Source organism: Lagopus leucura, unplaced genomic scaffold, assembly GCF_019238085.1.
Source record: "Lagopus leucura isolate 7727_CA_CO unplaced genomic scaffold, USGS_WTPT01 ss_100009-20_subseq_187696:231000_obj, whole genome shotgun sequence".
In the NCBI taxonomy this organism is placed as follows: domain Eukaryota; kingdom Metazoa; phylum Chordata; class Aves; order Galliformes; family Phasianidae; genus Lagopus; species Lagopus leucura.
Window position 1 is genome coordinate 1 of NW_024965548.1, and position 16,648 is coordinate 16,648.

At 49.1% G+C, this 16,648-nt stretch overlaps 1 protein-coding gene across 1 annotated transcript in view; it reads right to left on the reverse strand.

Annotated features, from left to right (window-relative positions):
• Positions 1 to 35: 35 nt before the first annotated feature.
• The window catches only part of LOC122192177 (ERI1 exoribonuclease 3-like), a gene marked incomplete at its 3' end in the record, with an annotated part of 38,144 nt that continues 21,531 nt past the window's right edge, over positions 36 to 16,648 (reverse strand). Inside the window, exon 6 of the mRNA XM_042892692.1 lies at positions 36 to 108. Coding sequence (XP_042748626.1) covers positions 36 to 108 — 73 coding nt within the window. The remainder of the gene's footprint in view (positions 109 to 16,648) is intronic.

Genomic DNA, 16,648 nt, shown 5'->3' on the forward strand with positions numbered 1-16,648 from the left:
TGAGACAGAGACCATGGCAGCTTGCACAAAAGTACCTTTTTCAGATTAATCCACTGTTTGAAGTAATCAGCAACCGGCAGCCCTAAGTACTGGCATTGTCCTGGTAACCTGTAAGAGAGAAGAGAGAGCAGGTTTGATTCAATTACTGTCCTGACAACACAAACTCTGTTTTATTAAGCACATTTCACTCTGAGATGGAAGAGCCCCTCCAGCCTGCAGCAGCAGGCTGCACATCAGAAAGGACAGCAGCAAACAAACCTCACGAGAGCACAGCTTGGCTGAAGCCTGACACACACCCAGCCACAGCCAGGCTGAAGATGCAAAGAGCTGCACACTGTCCTACTGCAGGTTTGAGCAGTACTGGCCAGATCTGCAAGCATGAATCTTTAACCTCTGCCAACAAGGCTCACTTTATGGGAACAGAGGGACACCAAAAGCCCTGGATTTGGAAAGTGGCTCCTTCTGCACAATGCCAGCCAGGCAGAGAACCCTGCTTTGCCCATGGATGGGGAAGGCTGAGAAGCAAAACCGGGGCTCCAGCTGTGCTAGAGATGAGTTATAGGAGTCCTCTCCAGCCAGTTTGATCCAATCAGGAGTAATTGATGAATCTTGTTCATTCACGTACTGCTGAGCATGCCTGGGGCACTGGTCACAGGATCTTTAACTGAAGCAAAGGAACATCCCAAATAAATATGTCAACTAAATAAATGACTAAATTAGACTCATTTGTGCATGTTAAAAGCCACAACCCCAGGAATTGGCTTTTGCAAACAGAGGGGGTGGGGAAATCTCACAACTTCCTTAAACATGTGGGGACTGCAGGGGAGGAGGGAAGAGCCGCAAGTGCCAGCATCAGCTGCTCCAGCATCTCAGCACACATCTGTCCAGGGCAAAACACAGAGAACCCAGACTGGACTTGAGATTCAGGACTGAAATTCAGGAACAAATTCTGAGCTGAGTGCACCATCAGCCCCTGTACGGTAGCTAAGAGCTCAGCCTATCTCCAAGCCCTCTGATTTCCAGGGCAGCATCCCTTCAGATCTAGAGCAGCTGAACTATGAAGAAACCAAGGGGGGATGCAGACAGCACATCTGTGGGTAACACGAGATTCTGTGTATCACAGTAACCAAAGGAACGCTGCTACCTAATTCCTAAAGGGAAGAAAAGGACAAAAACTGGCAAATATATTCAAAGGAATCTCCCAGAAATACGTGACCAATGCAGCTGCCAGGCCCAGCCCCAGCAGTGAGCTGCCTTTGTGAGCTTGCTTAGGATGAGGAAGGGAAAGACTGTGCTAAAACCAAGCACCTGGTCCTGTAAAGACACACATAGCCTCATTTAGGAGTGGCAATTTAAGCTATACAGAAACATTTAAATAAAGAGGTCCACAAGAATCTCTTCTGTCAAAAGAATGAGCTTACAGCAGCAGAACCGAGGCGATCTGCAAGGTAAGCAGCACAACATGACAGTGTGCTCTCATCTCTTGGCACAGCTCATCTAATGCCAGTACCATCACAACTGCATGGCTATCACGTAAAAGTCAGCCTGCCCTGTGCCATTACCCGTGTCCATGACACCCCAGAGCTGAACAGACATAACCAAGCCCAACCAGCATCCTAGGAAAGCTGCTTTCTGTGAGGGCCAAATGAAAAAACATCACAAGAAAAAGGAACTATCTCAAATAAATGATGGGTCTAACAGGGGAATCAGCTCAACCTCTGGGACTGCTCACTTTAGCTGGTGAGGACCACAAGAGCTGTTAGTAAGAAATGTGTTACTAAATGGTTTCCCCTTTCAGCCCAAGAAATCTTCATTAATACAGCCTTCAACCTGGCTCCAGCTAAAGGAATAATTCTCATCTCACCTAACATTTAGACAGGGCTTAGGACAAGCCAGAACAGAACTGTTCTTGTTAGCCACACGAAGTGACAGCTAACCACCCAGTTCAATGAATGACATGAAAGCATTTCCATACCCGTGGGATCAAAAAGGATAGGAAACAGGACAGCTTGGTTCTTCTCCCACCCTGAGACTGATGGCAGTAAGCCCAGGGCGCTGGACAGCGGGACTTTAATTGGAGAAAATAAATGTTCCAAATAAATATGTCAACTAAATAAATGACCCATTTTTGCAAACAAGTAACAACCCCAGAAACTGGCTGTGGAACTGTGTGACCTAAGGACATTCCTCCTCCCCCTCTGTGCTTCTGCTCCCCTCATTTCACATTAGCACCAGAGAGACTTTACCAAGTTTTTAAAGCACTGGCAGCTCCATATTCATACCATAACCTGGGCAGGTTGTCAGCCCCCGCTTCCTGAGCTGGAAGATTCAGGTCGGGTGGCCCCAGGCTATCAGGGAGACAGCCCCTGAGCACCTTGCCCTTACTGAAGTACAGCCCTGTGTTCTGGTGTAGTCCAGAGCTGCAGAGGTCTCGGCATAGACGTGGGGATCTGGGGGCTCTCATTGCACCGAAGGCAGGATCCAGGAAAGCACTCCTAGCTTCAAGGTTGTCACCTACAGTGGGTCCGTGCTCCCCCAACCTAGGGAACAGGCAGCAGTTTCTCCATCACCTTCTCCACGTTGGAATAGGCATGGCAAACCTGTGACTCTCCTGGGGAATAAAACTGCCAAGGCCTTTAAGAAAGCATCTCCATTTATTAGGATCACTGTTGATTCGAGCAGCTCAGCTGGACCAAGCTGGACCAGGCTCTGAGCAACCTGATCTAGCTGTAGGTGACCCTGTTCAATTGTGGAGGAGTTAGACTTAGACAGCCTTTAAAGGTCCCTTCCAACTCAAATTATTCTATCATTTGGCAAACAGGCCTTATGCTCAATATGGCTCCTCATCTGGTAAAATTCAATCTTGATGAGTAGAGCGGCTGTGCTCAAGCAAATAGCTCAGGATACAGAATCACAGAGTCATCAAGGCTGGAGAAGACTTTCAAGACCATCAGGTGCACACGTCAACCCAACTTGCCAAGTCCCATCATTAAACCGTGTTCCTCAGTGTCACGTGCATATATCTCTGAAATACCTCCAGGGATGGAGACTCCTCTGCTTCCCTTGACATCAAGTGAACAACAAAGATCCCACCATGCTTCCAGCTTCTGAATGAAGTCTTGCTGCTTCCTCTCCACACAATCTCACCAGCCAACGACTGTGCTTCAGGCACTTGCCAGTGAGAAGCCTGAAAATGGCTGCGGGATCCTCCAGCCTCCAATGCAGCTCTGCTTAAGCCTGCACTTCCATTTTCAGAGAGCCCCCTCATCCCAGGCTGTTTTCCACCCAGCCCTGGTCCTCTTCATGCTGTGAAGTAAACGGGAGCTGGAGAAGAACGGGATGTAAACGGAAAGTGAGGTCACCTGACTGCATTCCTCCCAGTGAAACCAGTGAGAAGCGCACAGCTCAGCGGTGATAAACGGCCTTGCTTTAGTTATCACTTCCCTTAAGTTAAGGAGAGCAGCCTAGTGATGGATGGGCTGGAATTCGGTTATCGGGGAAGGCTGTCAGCCAGAGTTGCCTATCTCCACACACATTTAGCAGGGCATCATTATGCGATGGCATGGAGTTAAAATATGACCAAGGGTATTGAAAGTAAGAGAGAATGGGATTTAAAAAAAAGAAAAAAAGGCAAATTGAGCAACAATAAAGGAGCGTGAGGCAAGAACGTTATCGTACGAGTGACACCTTTTATCTCGGTCTGGTTAGCTAGAGCAGGGCACAAATTGGTCCTTCCTCCACTATTGTATCCTCTTGTACAAACAGAGGCAGATAAAATGTGTCACCAGTGCGATAGCATATCAATTTAACCCTAATTATCTAGGGGGTCAAACTAAGAAATAGGGGTTTCTCATTTCAACAGGTTCCTCCGCCTCTGCTCAGAGCCACCACATTAATATGGAAGGGAGGGTTGGCCATAATTGATTTCCGTCACTCAGGTGGTCCTCGTGTATAAAAAATTAATGCTTGATTCTCCCAACTCATCAGAGCTGGTTAACGTCCATCTGCTTCTGGGTTCAAGATGTCAGGAGACAAAGAAATTGGGCCACTTTCTACACACTGGGTGTATTGATATTGAGGCAGTTTAAAGAATAAGTCCCTCTTTGGGAAAGATAAAGGGACATTAAATCTTGATATTTATAGACCTGGTTGTAGCTTTCAAAAAAAAAAAAAGAAAAAAATCACGCACCGGAGACCTCGAGTTGGAAGAGATGCAGAACATTTTAATTGCGGCCCAGCCAACCTCGCTGCACCAAGCTGCCAAGGAGAGGGCAAGCATGCTTCTGCTCTGGAAGTCCTCTGCTGAAGGAGCATGGGAAGCTTCAGTGGAGATGCTGAGATGTGGCAGCACAGAGCAGAAGCAAGGTGTCACCCAGGGGAGTAGGACAGCTGCCAAGAGCAAGGCTTGGTCAAGGGCTGGATTAGCCCCTGCCAGGTGACTGCCTTCTCTGCGCCTCCATCCCTCTGCCTCCATCATTGCACTTCACAAGCAGCAGCTGTGCCAAGACAATACATTTGGAGAGGGTTTGAGAAGCCCTAGGCTCTTGCAGAAACCCTGAGACAGGTGCCTTCTCTTCTCCTCTCCCCCCCCCCATCTCGCTCTGCCTTCCTTCCACCCTCTCAGTTCTCTCAGCCACCCCCAAACTTGTCACAGCGCAACAAGCCTACGAGCTGCACATCAGCTTTAAATATCAGCGTTCGTGAAGCGGGGACATGAGAGCAGGGAAGTGGGAACAGACAGAGCCAGCCTCCATCACCTGTCAGTGAGCACTAATGAATTTCAACACCAGCAGCCATTGCTTCAGATGGGCTGGCGAGAGGAGACGGAGTTGCAGTGAGGAGCCTTTGCAGGAGCAGCCTGCCTTGTTTCAAAGCCCCTCTGTTAATAAATGTCAGAGCTGAGCTGGCTGCAGCCCTCATACTGGGATGAGTGGTTTGGGGGTAGGGGGGGACAGGCAGCTGACAGCATGCAAGTACTTGGGCTGGCACGGCTCCTCCTGCTGCACTCCCAGATGGGAGCCAGAAAAAAGTCCCAGAACCCAAGGGGCACACATCCACTGTAGGGAATCAGAAACAACCTCCAAAGGAGCCACAACTGCAACCCCATCATCACCCAATGCCACTTGCTGGGGTTAGAGCTACGGAGAACAGTCCCAGGGTCGGGCAGAGGGGTGCAGAGGCACCCAGGCACTCTGCCTGTACTACTGGCAGCAGCAAAGGCTGACCAGAGCAGTCTGCCCCTCTGCTAGCACAAATGCATTCCTGAGGCAGCAGCAGCATCCAGCACAGGGCACCACATGGCAACCGCACCGATGCACAACATGAAGGTCAATGCAAGTCTTCTTTACAAATGTCAACCTGTCATCTCTGGATATTAATGAGGGCTGACCAGCAGCTAAAATGCATCCATGCTCCATTAGTAATAAGAGAGCCACAATGCAGGAGAAGAGCATACACCGAGGCGTGCGGAGGCTCCGCAGGGCCTGGGGAGGTGTGCTGATGCACAAAGATAACAGAAGCCACTCTAAGTACCCAGTGAGGGAAGCAGGCTGCACACAAACCCCTTCACTGGAGAGCGTGTTAGCTTTTTCCATCAATCTTTAATTGGATTAGGGTAATGAGGCCAAAAAACCCAGGCTAAGCAGCGAGGCTAATACCTGGCACTCTCAGAGCTTCCTGTCTCTTTCTGGCCAGCACTGCTTTCCCTCTGTCCCACTTACATTTCCACCTAGGAAGCCCCAAAGGCTCACCATCACTTGCTCACCCTGCAAAGTACGGCGTGCCTTGCACTGCCATCAACCTTAATGAAACATGAAGGCATTTAGCACCATGTGAAATCTGGCCCTTTTATGGGTTTCTGTCTGTGCGTCAGCTCGATGCTGGCAGAGATGCTATCTCAACATTAAAAGCAAGGCTGTAACACAGTAGGTATTCAGCCTCCAACAGAAGATGTTCATCAACAATTGCACACACATGATGCTACAATAAATCTATGTGCTACTGCTTAACAGCTTCTCTTAAAAAGATTCATAGCTCTATTTACTGGGCCTGATTCTCCTGCTATACATGTGGGAGTAAATCTGGAGTAACTCTACTGCTGTTAGTAGGCAGCCAGTGGGAATAAGTAGCCATGAAAGTAAGCTACAAATGCAGCCTTTTGATTTTAAATAACCACCTAATTACCATGCAGGAAAGCAGGACTTGCTGGTTTTACAGTTCAACTGAGGTTAGGGGTGCAGCAGGCAGAACCTCCAAGTTCTCCATATCAGCAAAGCAGCATTCAGGGTCAGGGCAAATGCTGTCTTCCAGCAGGGAGGAGGGCTGGGGGGAGTTGCCTTTGACAACAGAAGGGCACCAAGTTGCTAACAAATAAAGAGAAATTGGAAAGTCTCCAAGGCTGAGGGTCACCTCCTCAGCCGTGAGAATCTGACACTATATAAAAAACTTTAAAACAGATTTTTACACGCAGGCTTGCTGCAACAGATTGGCCGCTTATAACATCACAGAGTACCTTATCAAGAGCAGTGTACAGTCTTAGCATACTGCACACCTCTGGCACAGGCATGTTCTTGATAGAAGTCACCAGCCATGACCACAAGCTGCAGGTGGGGAGTTTCCCATCTTCACTGTACAGGAGATAAAGCGCTGGGACAGAGAGGTGGGGAACCTCCTCACTGCAAACACACTCAGAAAAGACCCCAAGTGAGCTGTCTGAGCTTGAAGTCAGCCCTTCTTAGAGCAGCAGGCTGGAATAGAGATCTCTATTTAAATGATTCTGTGATTCATGCTGCAGTGGAGGCCAATTAGAAACACAGAGCGTGTCCTTCTTCTATCTATATAGCCTGTTAGGGAGTGTTTCATACAGAGCCTTGTCTCGTCATCGCCTGGTCCTCTGCATACGAGCTGGCTGAAGAGGCTGCACTCAGACTCCTGCTGCAGAGCATTATGTCTACTCCTCGATTAAGGCAGGGCACATGATGCAATGAGTACATCCACAATGCATTGTGTCCAAACCCCCTCAAAACCCAAACAGGCACAAAAAACTGAAACTAAAGGTGCTTCTCCCCAACTGCACAGTTTCCCACTGGAGTAGCTCCCCAAAAAACTGGAGCATGCAAAACCCAGAGCGAGGTGCTGCTCAAGGGCAGAGCATGCATCCTGTTCCAGCTCCCTTCCCGACAGGCAGGAGAAAGCCTTGTCTCTCCCATCCCTTGCCTGTCCTCACCATTTAGCTCGTACACTCTTCAGGACCAGGGCTTCTCTGCTATGAGTCATAAACTGTTTAGTGCCTAATGGTAAAGCCTATAGACGCTTAACATAATACAATCATGTCACTTAAAGGCCATTAGTCTCCAGTCTGAACAGCATTTTTCCAGTCACGAAGGAGAGCTGCCAGCTCGGGAAGGCAGAATAAGGACGTGGGTGGCCACATGGGTCACCGGATCCACAGACACCCAAATGACTTCTGTGATTACCTCCTCTTTCTCTCCCCACAAAGGGAAAGGAGGCAGTGGGATGGGGGTAACTCCATCCCCTCTGCTGATATATAGCTGAGCATTACATGCATGACAGCTCCGTGTGCTTTCAGCACAGGCTGTGAGCACAGGACGCCCAGCACCCTGAGAAACAGGGGCTAAGCACAGGTTTCTCTGCTGTTACAGATCAGCTCTACACAAGGGGAATCCACTTTGGGTTTCTCCTTCAGGGAGAGAGCCTGCTCCCCACCTCCAAGCACGAGCTGCCATTAGTATTTGCTTCAGCAGAGAGAAGGAGCAGTGAATCCTCCAGAGCAAAGGACAAGTGCAGCAATTAGGATGCAGGGGCTGCGGGAGCTGTTTAACAGCCCGACCCAGAGGTCAGTGCCGCCAACTCCCAACCCCTGCATAAATATTGTATGAATCAGGGAGAGGGGCTGTTACAAGCCAGCATCAGCCCTCCCCCCTCCATCACCACTCCGCATCTCACTAGATGTGCCAGCAACATTATTTACAGATGTGACAGTCAGGGAAATCACTTGAGTAACCAGGGGAATGGGGAAGAGGGCTGCTCGGCAGAGAAGGAGCCTGTAGCTGCAGTCTCACCCCCATTCTCCAGCTCCTTGCCTGGGTCAGAGGCTGCCCAGAAAAGCTGTAGATGCCCCATCCCTGGAGGTGTTCAAGGCCAGTTTGGATGGGGCCCTGGGCAGCCCGAGCTGGTAGGGAGCAACCAGCCCATGGCAGGGAGGTTCCAACTATGTGATCTTTGAGACCTCTTCCAAGCCATTCTATGATTCTGTGATCCTTATGGACCCCCTACCAACTTGGGATATTCTATGATTCTTACTGCAGGGCAGCCACAGCTGCTGACGTCTCTGCAGATTCCCCTGCTTGCTCTGTTTGGCACCAACCACCTTCTCTAACCATGACCTGCCCACTGTTTGCCCTCTGAAGATCACATTTACCTAGAGCTCCAGTCCAGACTGCCACCATCCCTACAGCATCCTGGAAGGTCCTCTCCATCCTATGTGTGTTCTTTTACTGGAGATGGCCATCAGCTGCATACCTGCTATGATGCTCTGCATAAGTGCAAACCTGCTTTCAGGATCACTGAACCACTGAGATCAGCAACTGCTGAGGACAAGGACAGGAGCAATTCTCCAAACGTACATTAGCAGCACACAAATTCCTAAGGGCACACAGCTAACACACATCCCTGCCCAGGGCAGTCACAAGGGCTGCAAGATGGGGAGCACAGCCTGGATATACTTCGGTCCCCAACACTCCTCCAGAAATGCTTCTGCTGCTCTGTGGTTGGCTGCTGAATGCAGGGCAGAAGCTCAGACTAATCATTCTCAGCTTTCCTGAGCTCACTGTGCAATTAATGGGCTTAATTATTGATGGCAAAGGCAGGGAAGGAAGGAAAGAAAGAAAAAGCCAACGAGAAGGGAATGACGTGGGGGTGGCGGGCGCCAAAGGTCTCCAAAGCTCCCCTCAGCCTAGAGCAGAGACAGAGCCCCTAGCTGCTCCGCAGCTCCCATGGCCCTGCTCTAATGCTCCCTGACATGCCTCTGAAAGCAGCGAGCTGTTTGCAGTCACCACCGTGATTTGTTAGTAATTATTTTCACGGTGTCACACTGCTGTCACTCTCTTAACAAAGAGACAGGCAGCCCGAGGCTGCCTGCGAGAAAAAAACAGCAGAGAAAAGGAAGTGTCAGGCACCCAGGGATCCTCTTTGCTTCCTGGGTTTCATAACCAGAGTCCCTACCAGCTTCTGAAGGAACTTCTGAGGAAAAGTGGCAAGTGAGAATCATTTCCCATCCAGGTCACAGAAAGAGGAATTAATTACTGAGCCTCCTCCTAATTTCACATTATCTATATAACTGGTGCAAGATCCCGGTGCTTAAACCCGCTTAAGTCACCAATTTCCTACAGCAAATGCAGAAAACTTCAGCAACTGACAACTTTCAGCTTTCTTCTTGCAAGCTCTGAATTCTTTCATACAGTCTTGCCATTGGGCCGAGTTACCCTGCTGGCAAATCTTACCTCCGCCGACCGGCTTTGCATGCGTTAACCCCTCCACACCAGCCTCATTCATTCTGTCACACTGCTGCGCTCCGTGTGTCAGGAACACTCCACTTGGCATTTCCCAGTGCCAGGGATCTTGGCAGCTTCCTCACACCTGAAGCTCACAACCTGATGGCTTGCCAGCTCTGTTTTCTTGCAGACACCACAGGGATTTGACAAGAACCTCCCCTCAACCCACCCTCCACCCATCCATCTCCCACCTGCCATGCGACCGCAGCCATCCATCCTTCGGCTAACGTGTCACTCAGATGTAATCACTCCTTTCCCGTAACTGCAGAGCCTGCTCGGGCCCCCGAGGAATGGAAGCTATTTCGGCACCCGAAGTGTCACACAACATAAAGACAGAGAGATGAAAGGATGAAAGGCTCAGACACCTGGCCAGCCAGCCCTTAAAGCACCCTGTGACTCTACGCAGAAAGCAAGTGGGCTTCATTCAGCGCAATCCCAAGTCTGAATTGCATGAGACAAGCATTCTTCCTTGACAGCACACCGAGGTCATTCCCTGTGTCGGCAGAACCTGGCCTATGGAAATATTAAGCCTCACTTTCTAAGCAAAACCCTCCCACAATTAACTGCACAGAAGAGCACTGACTCAGAGGGCAGCTCCTTTTCAGGGGTCCTTTTAATAATCAGAAACGGCACACGCATGCTGTGAAGAATTAGGATCACCATTGGGAAGCTAAATGGCCCATAAAATGTAACCGTTCTCCTCAGCTTGGAGAGTATGGTGAGCTGGAGAAGAGGGGCTGCAGCCTTCCACCTTGCCTGGCTGCACAGCACGTGGCTCTGTGCTAAGGATGGAGCTGAGCCCAGCCCAGGCTGACACTGGCACTGTCAACAGCCCAACGTGATGTAAGAACTGAGCAGGGACAGCAGAGATGACCAAAGGCACCTACAGAAGGAGATGAAGGGTCACTTGGAATGCAAGTGCTGGGCAGATGGAAGGAGGAAGCCCTCAAAGGAGGCAAAGAAAGCTGAAAGGTCCCAGGCAGGACAACAGGTTGGGCAGCATGAGCCTCCCACACAGCACCGCTGGCACGTCACACTGCATCCTCACTCCTCTTCCCCCAAGTCTTCACAAGATGCGCTCTTCAGGGTGACAAACACACAGGAAAAGGGAGCTCCAACATGGAATGGACTTAGCTCAAAAAGTTATCTGCAGCTGTGGTGTCCCACACTCACCCAGACATCCACTCCTCAGGCTACAGAGAGTGGCTGGACAACGCACATGAGAATACGCTGGAGGGAAAATACCAGGGATGACCTCAAGATGGCCCAGTAGGTCTGTGCCAGCCAGGAGCTCCAGGAGGAAAGGGACTGAACCCATCCAGGAAAATGGCTCCCAACAGGAAACAAGCATGCAAACAATTAAAATGCTTTCAAGAAAGCCACCGAGTTATGCCAAGCTCAACTATAACAAAGAGGCTGCTCCTAGGCTAGCAGTATTTTTCAAGCAGGGCTCTCCAACCTGAGCAGCCATGATCACACTACTCCCAGCAAAGCCACTGGGAAGGCAGCAGTGATGACAACACACAACCGCCTTGCTTTTGCTGGGAGCTCAGAGGAGCTGAGATCCAAAGGGAGACAGCTGACATTTCAGCCCCAGCATGAAACACTACAGCTGTCTAGTGCTAGAAAAATTAAGCTTTTTGAAGCAATAAGGAAAAGTCACAACCGATGAAGCTACTCTCATGCTGCATACACCTGAACTCAGATGATAGAGTCCTCCAGTGGTGTCTCCTTAACCGTCCTCAAGTCAGCCAGCTTTCTGACCCCTCAGGGCACGGGGTAACCATGAAGTTGAGTTGCTATCAGAGGCCTCTCATATATGCAAAGAAGGCCAGGGATGCTTTTTACCAAATATTCAATATGGATCCATTGGTTTTGAAGCTGTTTTGCCTAAATTCATTATAACGCTGGACACAGAATTCACCTTAGAGATTTCTATTGCAGAACGAATTATTTTTCCCTATTGTATGATAAGATGATACTGGAGCGAATGGCTTGCATTCAGTCCAGTGTAACTGTTCAAATAAAGCTTGCATTACTTTATCCAAGTATGGAAAATCAACCTCTCCATTTGTTACCCCACCTCAAGGGTTCATTGCTGGAAATGAAGTATTTCATGCAACGCCTGTCTCATTTTCCCCTACACCATAAATTTATTTCAAGTTCCTCCACCAACTTCTTTGACGCTGATTCCCAAGCAGCAGCATCCATGCTCCACAGTGTGCATCAGGCATCACAGCTCAATAAATCTTTGGCAACTACAGCCCTGACTATGACAAACATTTCTGCTATGACGCACCAGGCAAGCAGCAGACCCAAAAGTGATAGTCCACTGTATGGTGATCCCTACGCAAAGATTTCATGTCCAAAACTTAACACAAAGGCATTCTCACAGTCACACATCTTAGTGCTGCTCGCAAGAAGCCTCATGCAATCAACACATTTCAAACAAAGGCAGGAACAGGAGACAGGTGGGGAACCGATGCAGAGGGATAACAAAAATCAAGGGTGCAAAACTGATTTTAAATAAGCATTGTACACTCTTATTTTTAAGGGGAAAACCTTAAAAATCCAAGATTTATTTTGCATCACTGATATCATTTCCTTTAAAAACAAAAAGCTGGCCTGCAGGGTCACAGAAGTGAATGGGGTCTGTGCTGCTCCCTGTAAGTGCTAGAGGAGAGCATGCTCATAAGGCTCCCTTGCTCAGCTCCAGCAGTGCACTTTAGGATGTAATTACATGAACAACTCCATCAGCAGAGCTGACTCAAAAGGTTCCTGACCCTGGATATTCAGTCCCATCCCTGCACTGCAGTTCACCATCCTCTTCTTGAGCCAGTGTAACCACGTGAAAGGATATACCATAGGCTTGGCCAGCAAAACAATCTGCATTAAGGTAACAAAAAAGCTAATCCAAAGATTTTAGTTGGAATTACTGTCTTATTTTTAAAGGCAGATTACTACATTTCTGTTACCAGCTTTTCCCTCAAACCCACTCTCTAAACCTAGCTTCTGCAATGCCGTCACCTAACCAGCTCACCCTACGCCTTCTCCTGCCTCTCCCCACAGCTACCCATGCAGTCCCAGGCACCCAACTCAGGGGCTGCCTGCAACTTCTGCCCCATGCAGAGACTGCTGACCCTCTTCTGTTACTGTGATAAAGAAGAGCACACGTAAAGGACACCAACACCATTGATTCTTCATCTTCTTCATGACCTAATGCTGATCCCAAGCCAAGCCATAAGGACAGAAGGACAGAAAGACCTACCTATCAGAAGGCAAGTGTCCTCCCAGTCAGTGCCACTTGCACAGGAAGGGCTAAAAGAGTAACACTGAATTAAGCAGGTGTATAATTAATTGCTCAGAATTTACTAATGTGCAACCTAGGAAGAGCACCAAGGGCTATAAACATTTCAAGATACTTCACAATGTTATATCACCGCATTAGAGAGTACTAGCATTTTAACACTTGTTTAAGAAAATAAAATACAACTGAGCAGTAGCTTCCTGTAAAGAAATAAATTAGCGCATTGTAATCAGCCACAGTAAATGCAGTACAAACATCTTCATACTGCAGGTACACAGAGCCAAGCCTACGCATGTTTTTACTCTTCTGCTGCATTTGCAGAATGATCCAAACCTGGAAGGTTTAATGTGCTCCTGACATTAAGGTGCAGCTCTGAGGTTCACCAGATGTGGCTTCAGCTCCTTTCCCTGCCTCTGCCTATATGTACGATGCACGCGTGACCACAGGCCTATCACCTACCTGCGCTGCGTCTCAGCTCTGTAGCAGGAACACACAGTGAAAACGTTCCTTTGGTTGCCAAGATTAATTCACATTGTGCTTACAGAGCGGGCAAAATGGTTCCACCACAGAGGGAGGCAATCTGACATTTCAGAAAAGAGAAACCACACTAAAGAGCTTACAACACAAGGGCTCAACCTCGGCAGACTCCGAGTACCCTCTTTTTCCACTAAAAATCATCTCCTGCAGACAGCGGCTCCCTCAGCCCTTCAGGGGTACGTTACCTTCACCACTCAATGCCACATCAATGTGATTTGTTTAACCACCAGCAGCAGCTCCACCTGCGCGCAGGATGAGGCTCTGGCACTAAAGCTGGGTCTGAATCCGGCCCTGGAGCTTTTCAACTCGGAGGAGAGCTCCTTGCAACAGGCTGAAGGAATCCTCCCGCTGTGCCCGAGGACCGTGTGCCTAACGAGGCTGTATCCCAACTCATATTTTAGCTTGGCAGGTCTGGTGCTCCTTTCATCTTTTGCTTCAGGTAGCTCTCTTTAATTAATAACATTTCTGTGTCGGCACAGGGAACTTTCCACCCAGAATGAATGGCCTTCTCTCATTAGACCCACGACTGTCATGATGTATTCAAGAGCAGGAGTGTGATTCATTCCCTTGTCTGGGAATGAGGGGTGCTGCTGGGGGGTGGAGGGGAGAAGTCTCTGTAATGAGTGACTGATATTTGCTGAAGCTGAGATGCGACTGTCGGCTTGAACTGCCTTGTCAGGACATGCCTTCAGAAAGGTGATGTTCCTACTCAAGAGGTTTTCCTCATTAAAGAAATTGCATCTTAACAAGAGGGAAAGGGAGGGGCGGCAGGAGAGCTGCTGTCTCCCCGACTCCAGCCTGGCTCAGAGCTGAAAGCCGGCAGCCAGCAGCACTCTGTTTCGGAGCCCTCTCTCTAGCAGCAGCAGCCAAATCTTCCAGCAGTGACTTTCCTTTGTGTTTTGCTCCATGACCACGGCAAGGCTATGAGTAGCAGGGCAGAGGACCTCAACTGGTGCTCCACGAGCCCTTCCCAGGTGCAGGTCTGTTTCCTGGCTCCTTGTGACTGGTGCTCAGAGGGAAGCCACGCAGAAAGAGCGCTGTGATCTACCAGGAAAGCTCAGATGTTCGAGAAAAGTCAAGTGCGGAGCCACAAAGCACCTCATTCTCTGAAGACTCCTAAGACAAGCAGAGGCTTCATGGGTCCTTTAGCAGCTGAGCGTCTATCTTTACTGCTGCTAGATACCCTCATAAGAGCTCTGCACCTTGGCAAACGCTGTTCCTCTTGCACTTTTCTCTCAGCCGAGTACTATGCATGCTGCAACTCCTGGCTTTGACAGGTTATTTACCCACCTTGTCCCCACATCCACCACTGGATGGTGACAGGCTGGTAGGTCCTCCTCTGTGACCCAGCCCACACCCCAAATTCAATTTGCTCATCTGTGTGCCTCCCGGTGCCCTGGCATCTGCTGGAAGCACCCACAAGCAGACAGGCCTGTCCAGAAGACATCATTCCCCAGCACGTGTAGAACGGCACATGTGGACTGAAGCCAAGCAATGCCCAAGTCATTGCTGGAGAAGCCAGGAACAAAGCTGCACAGTTTTCTACCATCAGCCAAGCTAAGGACAAGGAATTACAAACCGCACAAGAAACTGGTAAGAGGAACACAGCTTGCTCCAGAACTCATCTAGAATCCAGTGGGAGTTTCACCATGCAATGCTTCCAGGAACATGTTCCTCCAAACTTGGACAAGCAGCACCACCTCCCCTCTCTGTCCCAGTACCTTCAGCGCCAAGCGCGTGGACTCCACTTGGTAGAACAGGGCATCAGCACCACTGCAAGTCTTTTAGGGAAGCACAAGGTAACTCCCTGGAATATTTCCTAGATGTTCCAGCTCTCTGAGAATGCATCTCCCTGTCTAAGCAGCCTCGTTTCAGCTCTGCGCCTTCCCTCTTTAAAAAGAGATGCTCAGTTCTGCTTTGCTAAACCCTATTTGGCAATGTGTCTACACGCACGCAAACTTAATTAGTTTAGGAGGGAGACTCGGCATTTGTGGTGACGGATAAAAGTAATGGGAAATGAGACAAGTCAGAGCTGGCAGGGAGTCCTCACTCAAGCCTCATTCACTGGCATGGAGCTAATCAGATGTGACGCTGCACGCTGCTGCACCCAATCGGTGGTGGAGCAGTGCGATGCGCTACTCGCTGAACGGCTGCAGCCGGGCTCCCCGTATCTGTGGTTGGAAACATGAAATGTACTTTCTGCTCTGCCCTGGAGACGCTTCAGGATTGAATTCTGAAGTTAATGGTTTAAAACATTTTTTTAAAAGGAAGAGGGAGAAATGAACCACTCACTGCAGCCTCATGGCCAGGAGTGGAGTGTTCTTTTCCAGCTGACTAGTGAGGCACAGTCCATGCAAAAGACTGCTGCAAATGGTGAATCAAGTATCTGGGCTCCAGAGCTGCGTGTCCTGCTGGCTCAGCTCACCCCACAGTCCCCATGGCTCACCAGAAACAGGGCTCATCTTCACTGTATTTCCCCACTATCAGCCTCTGATGAAAGAGAAAAATGCAGAAGGTTGTCTATTTCATACAGACACTGAGTTATGATGCCATTATCTGGAAACCTTGTTAGCCTGGTGTGAAGGGGATGGAAAGATGGGCTTTGAGACATAGCAAACCACAGTTTATTCCTCACAATCATCACCAAAAGCAGTAAACTGGACTCTCAAAACAACAACAGAGAAGGAAAGCGCCAAGAAAAGAGAAGAGATTGGAAATAGATGTTTAGCACATCCCTGCAGCTGTCTTTGTGCTGGACTCTAACAAACGCTTAAGCACAATTTACAAAGAAAAACACATTAAACCAGTGACAGAAGAATTGGCAATATACTCATGTTCAAGTTCTGGTCATGGCCCCAGCAGAGTCCCAGCCAACTTCTGACTCAAAAGAGCATGGCAAATTCCTCATCTCTACTAGCGCTTGTGCTGCTGCTTCGATCCCCGTATCTCATGCCTCACTAATCATACCATGTGGAAGCAAGGAGCTGCCACTCTACAAAGACCACTCTGCAGGGAAGGAACCGGTGCTGATTGCTCCCTGGCTGTGCGCAGTTTATTTAGGCTTCCAGCTTGTGGAAACCAACGTCACAGTGAGCACCAAGTAACACTACTAACGAGTTGTGGATGTCAGCTTAGCTTCGTATGTGTCAAGTCCAGGCTTTACTGATGTGATAACAACAGGAGCCTTAACCCAGCACTCTGAGGAAATGAAAAGCTGATGCCAGTTTACAGC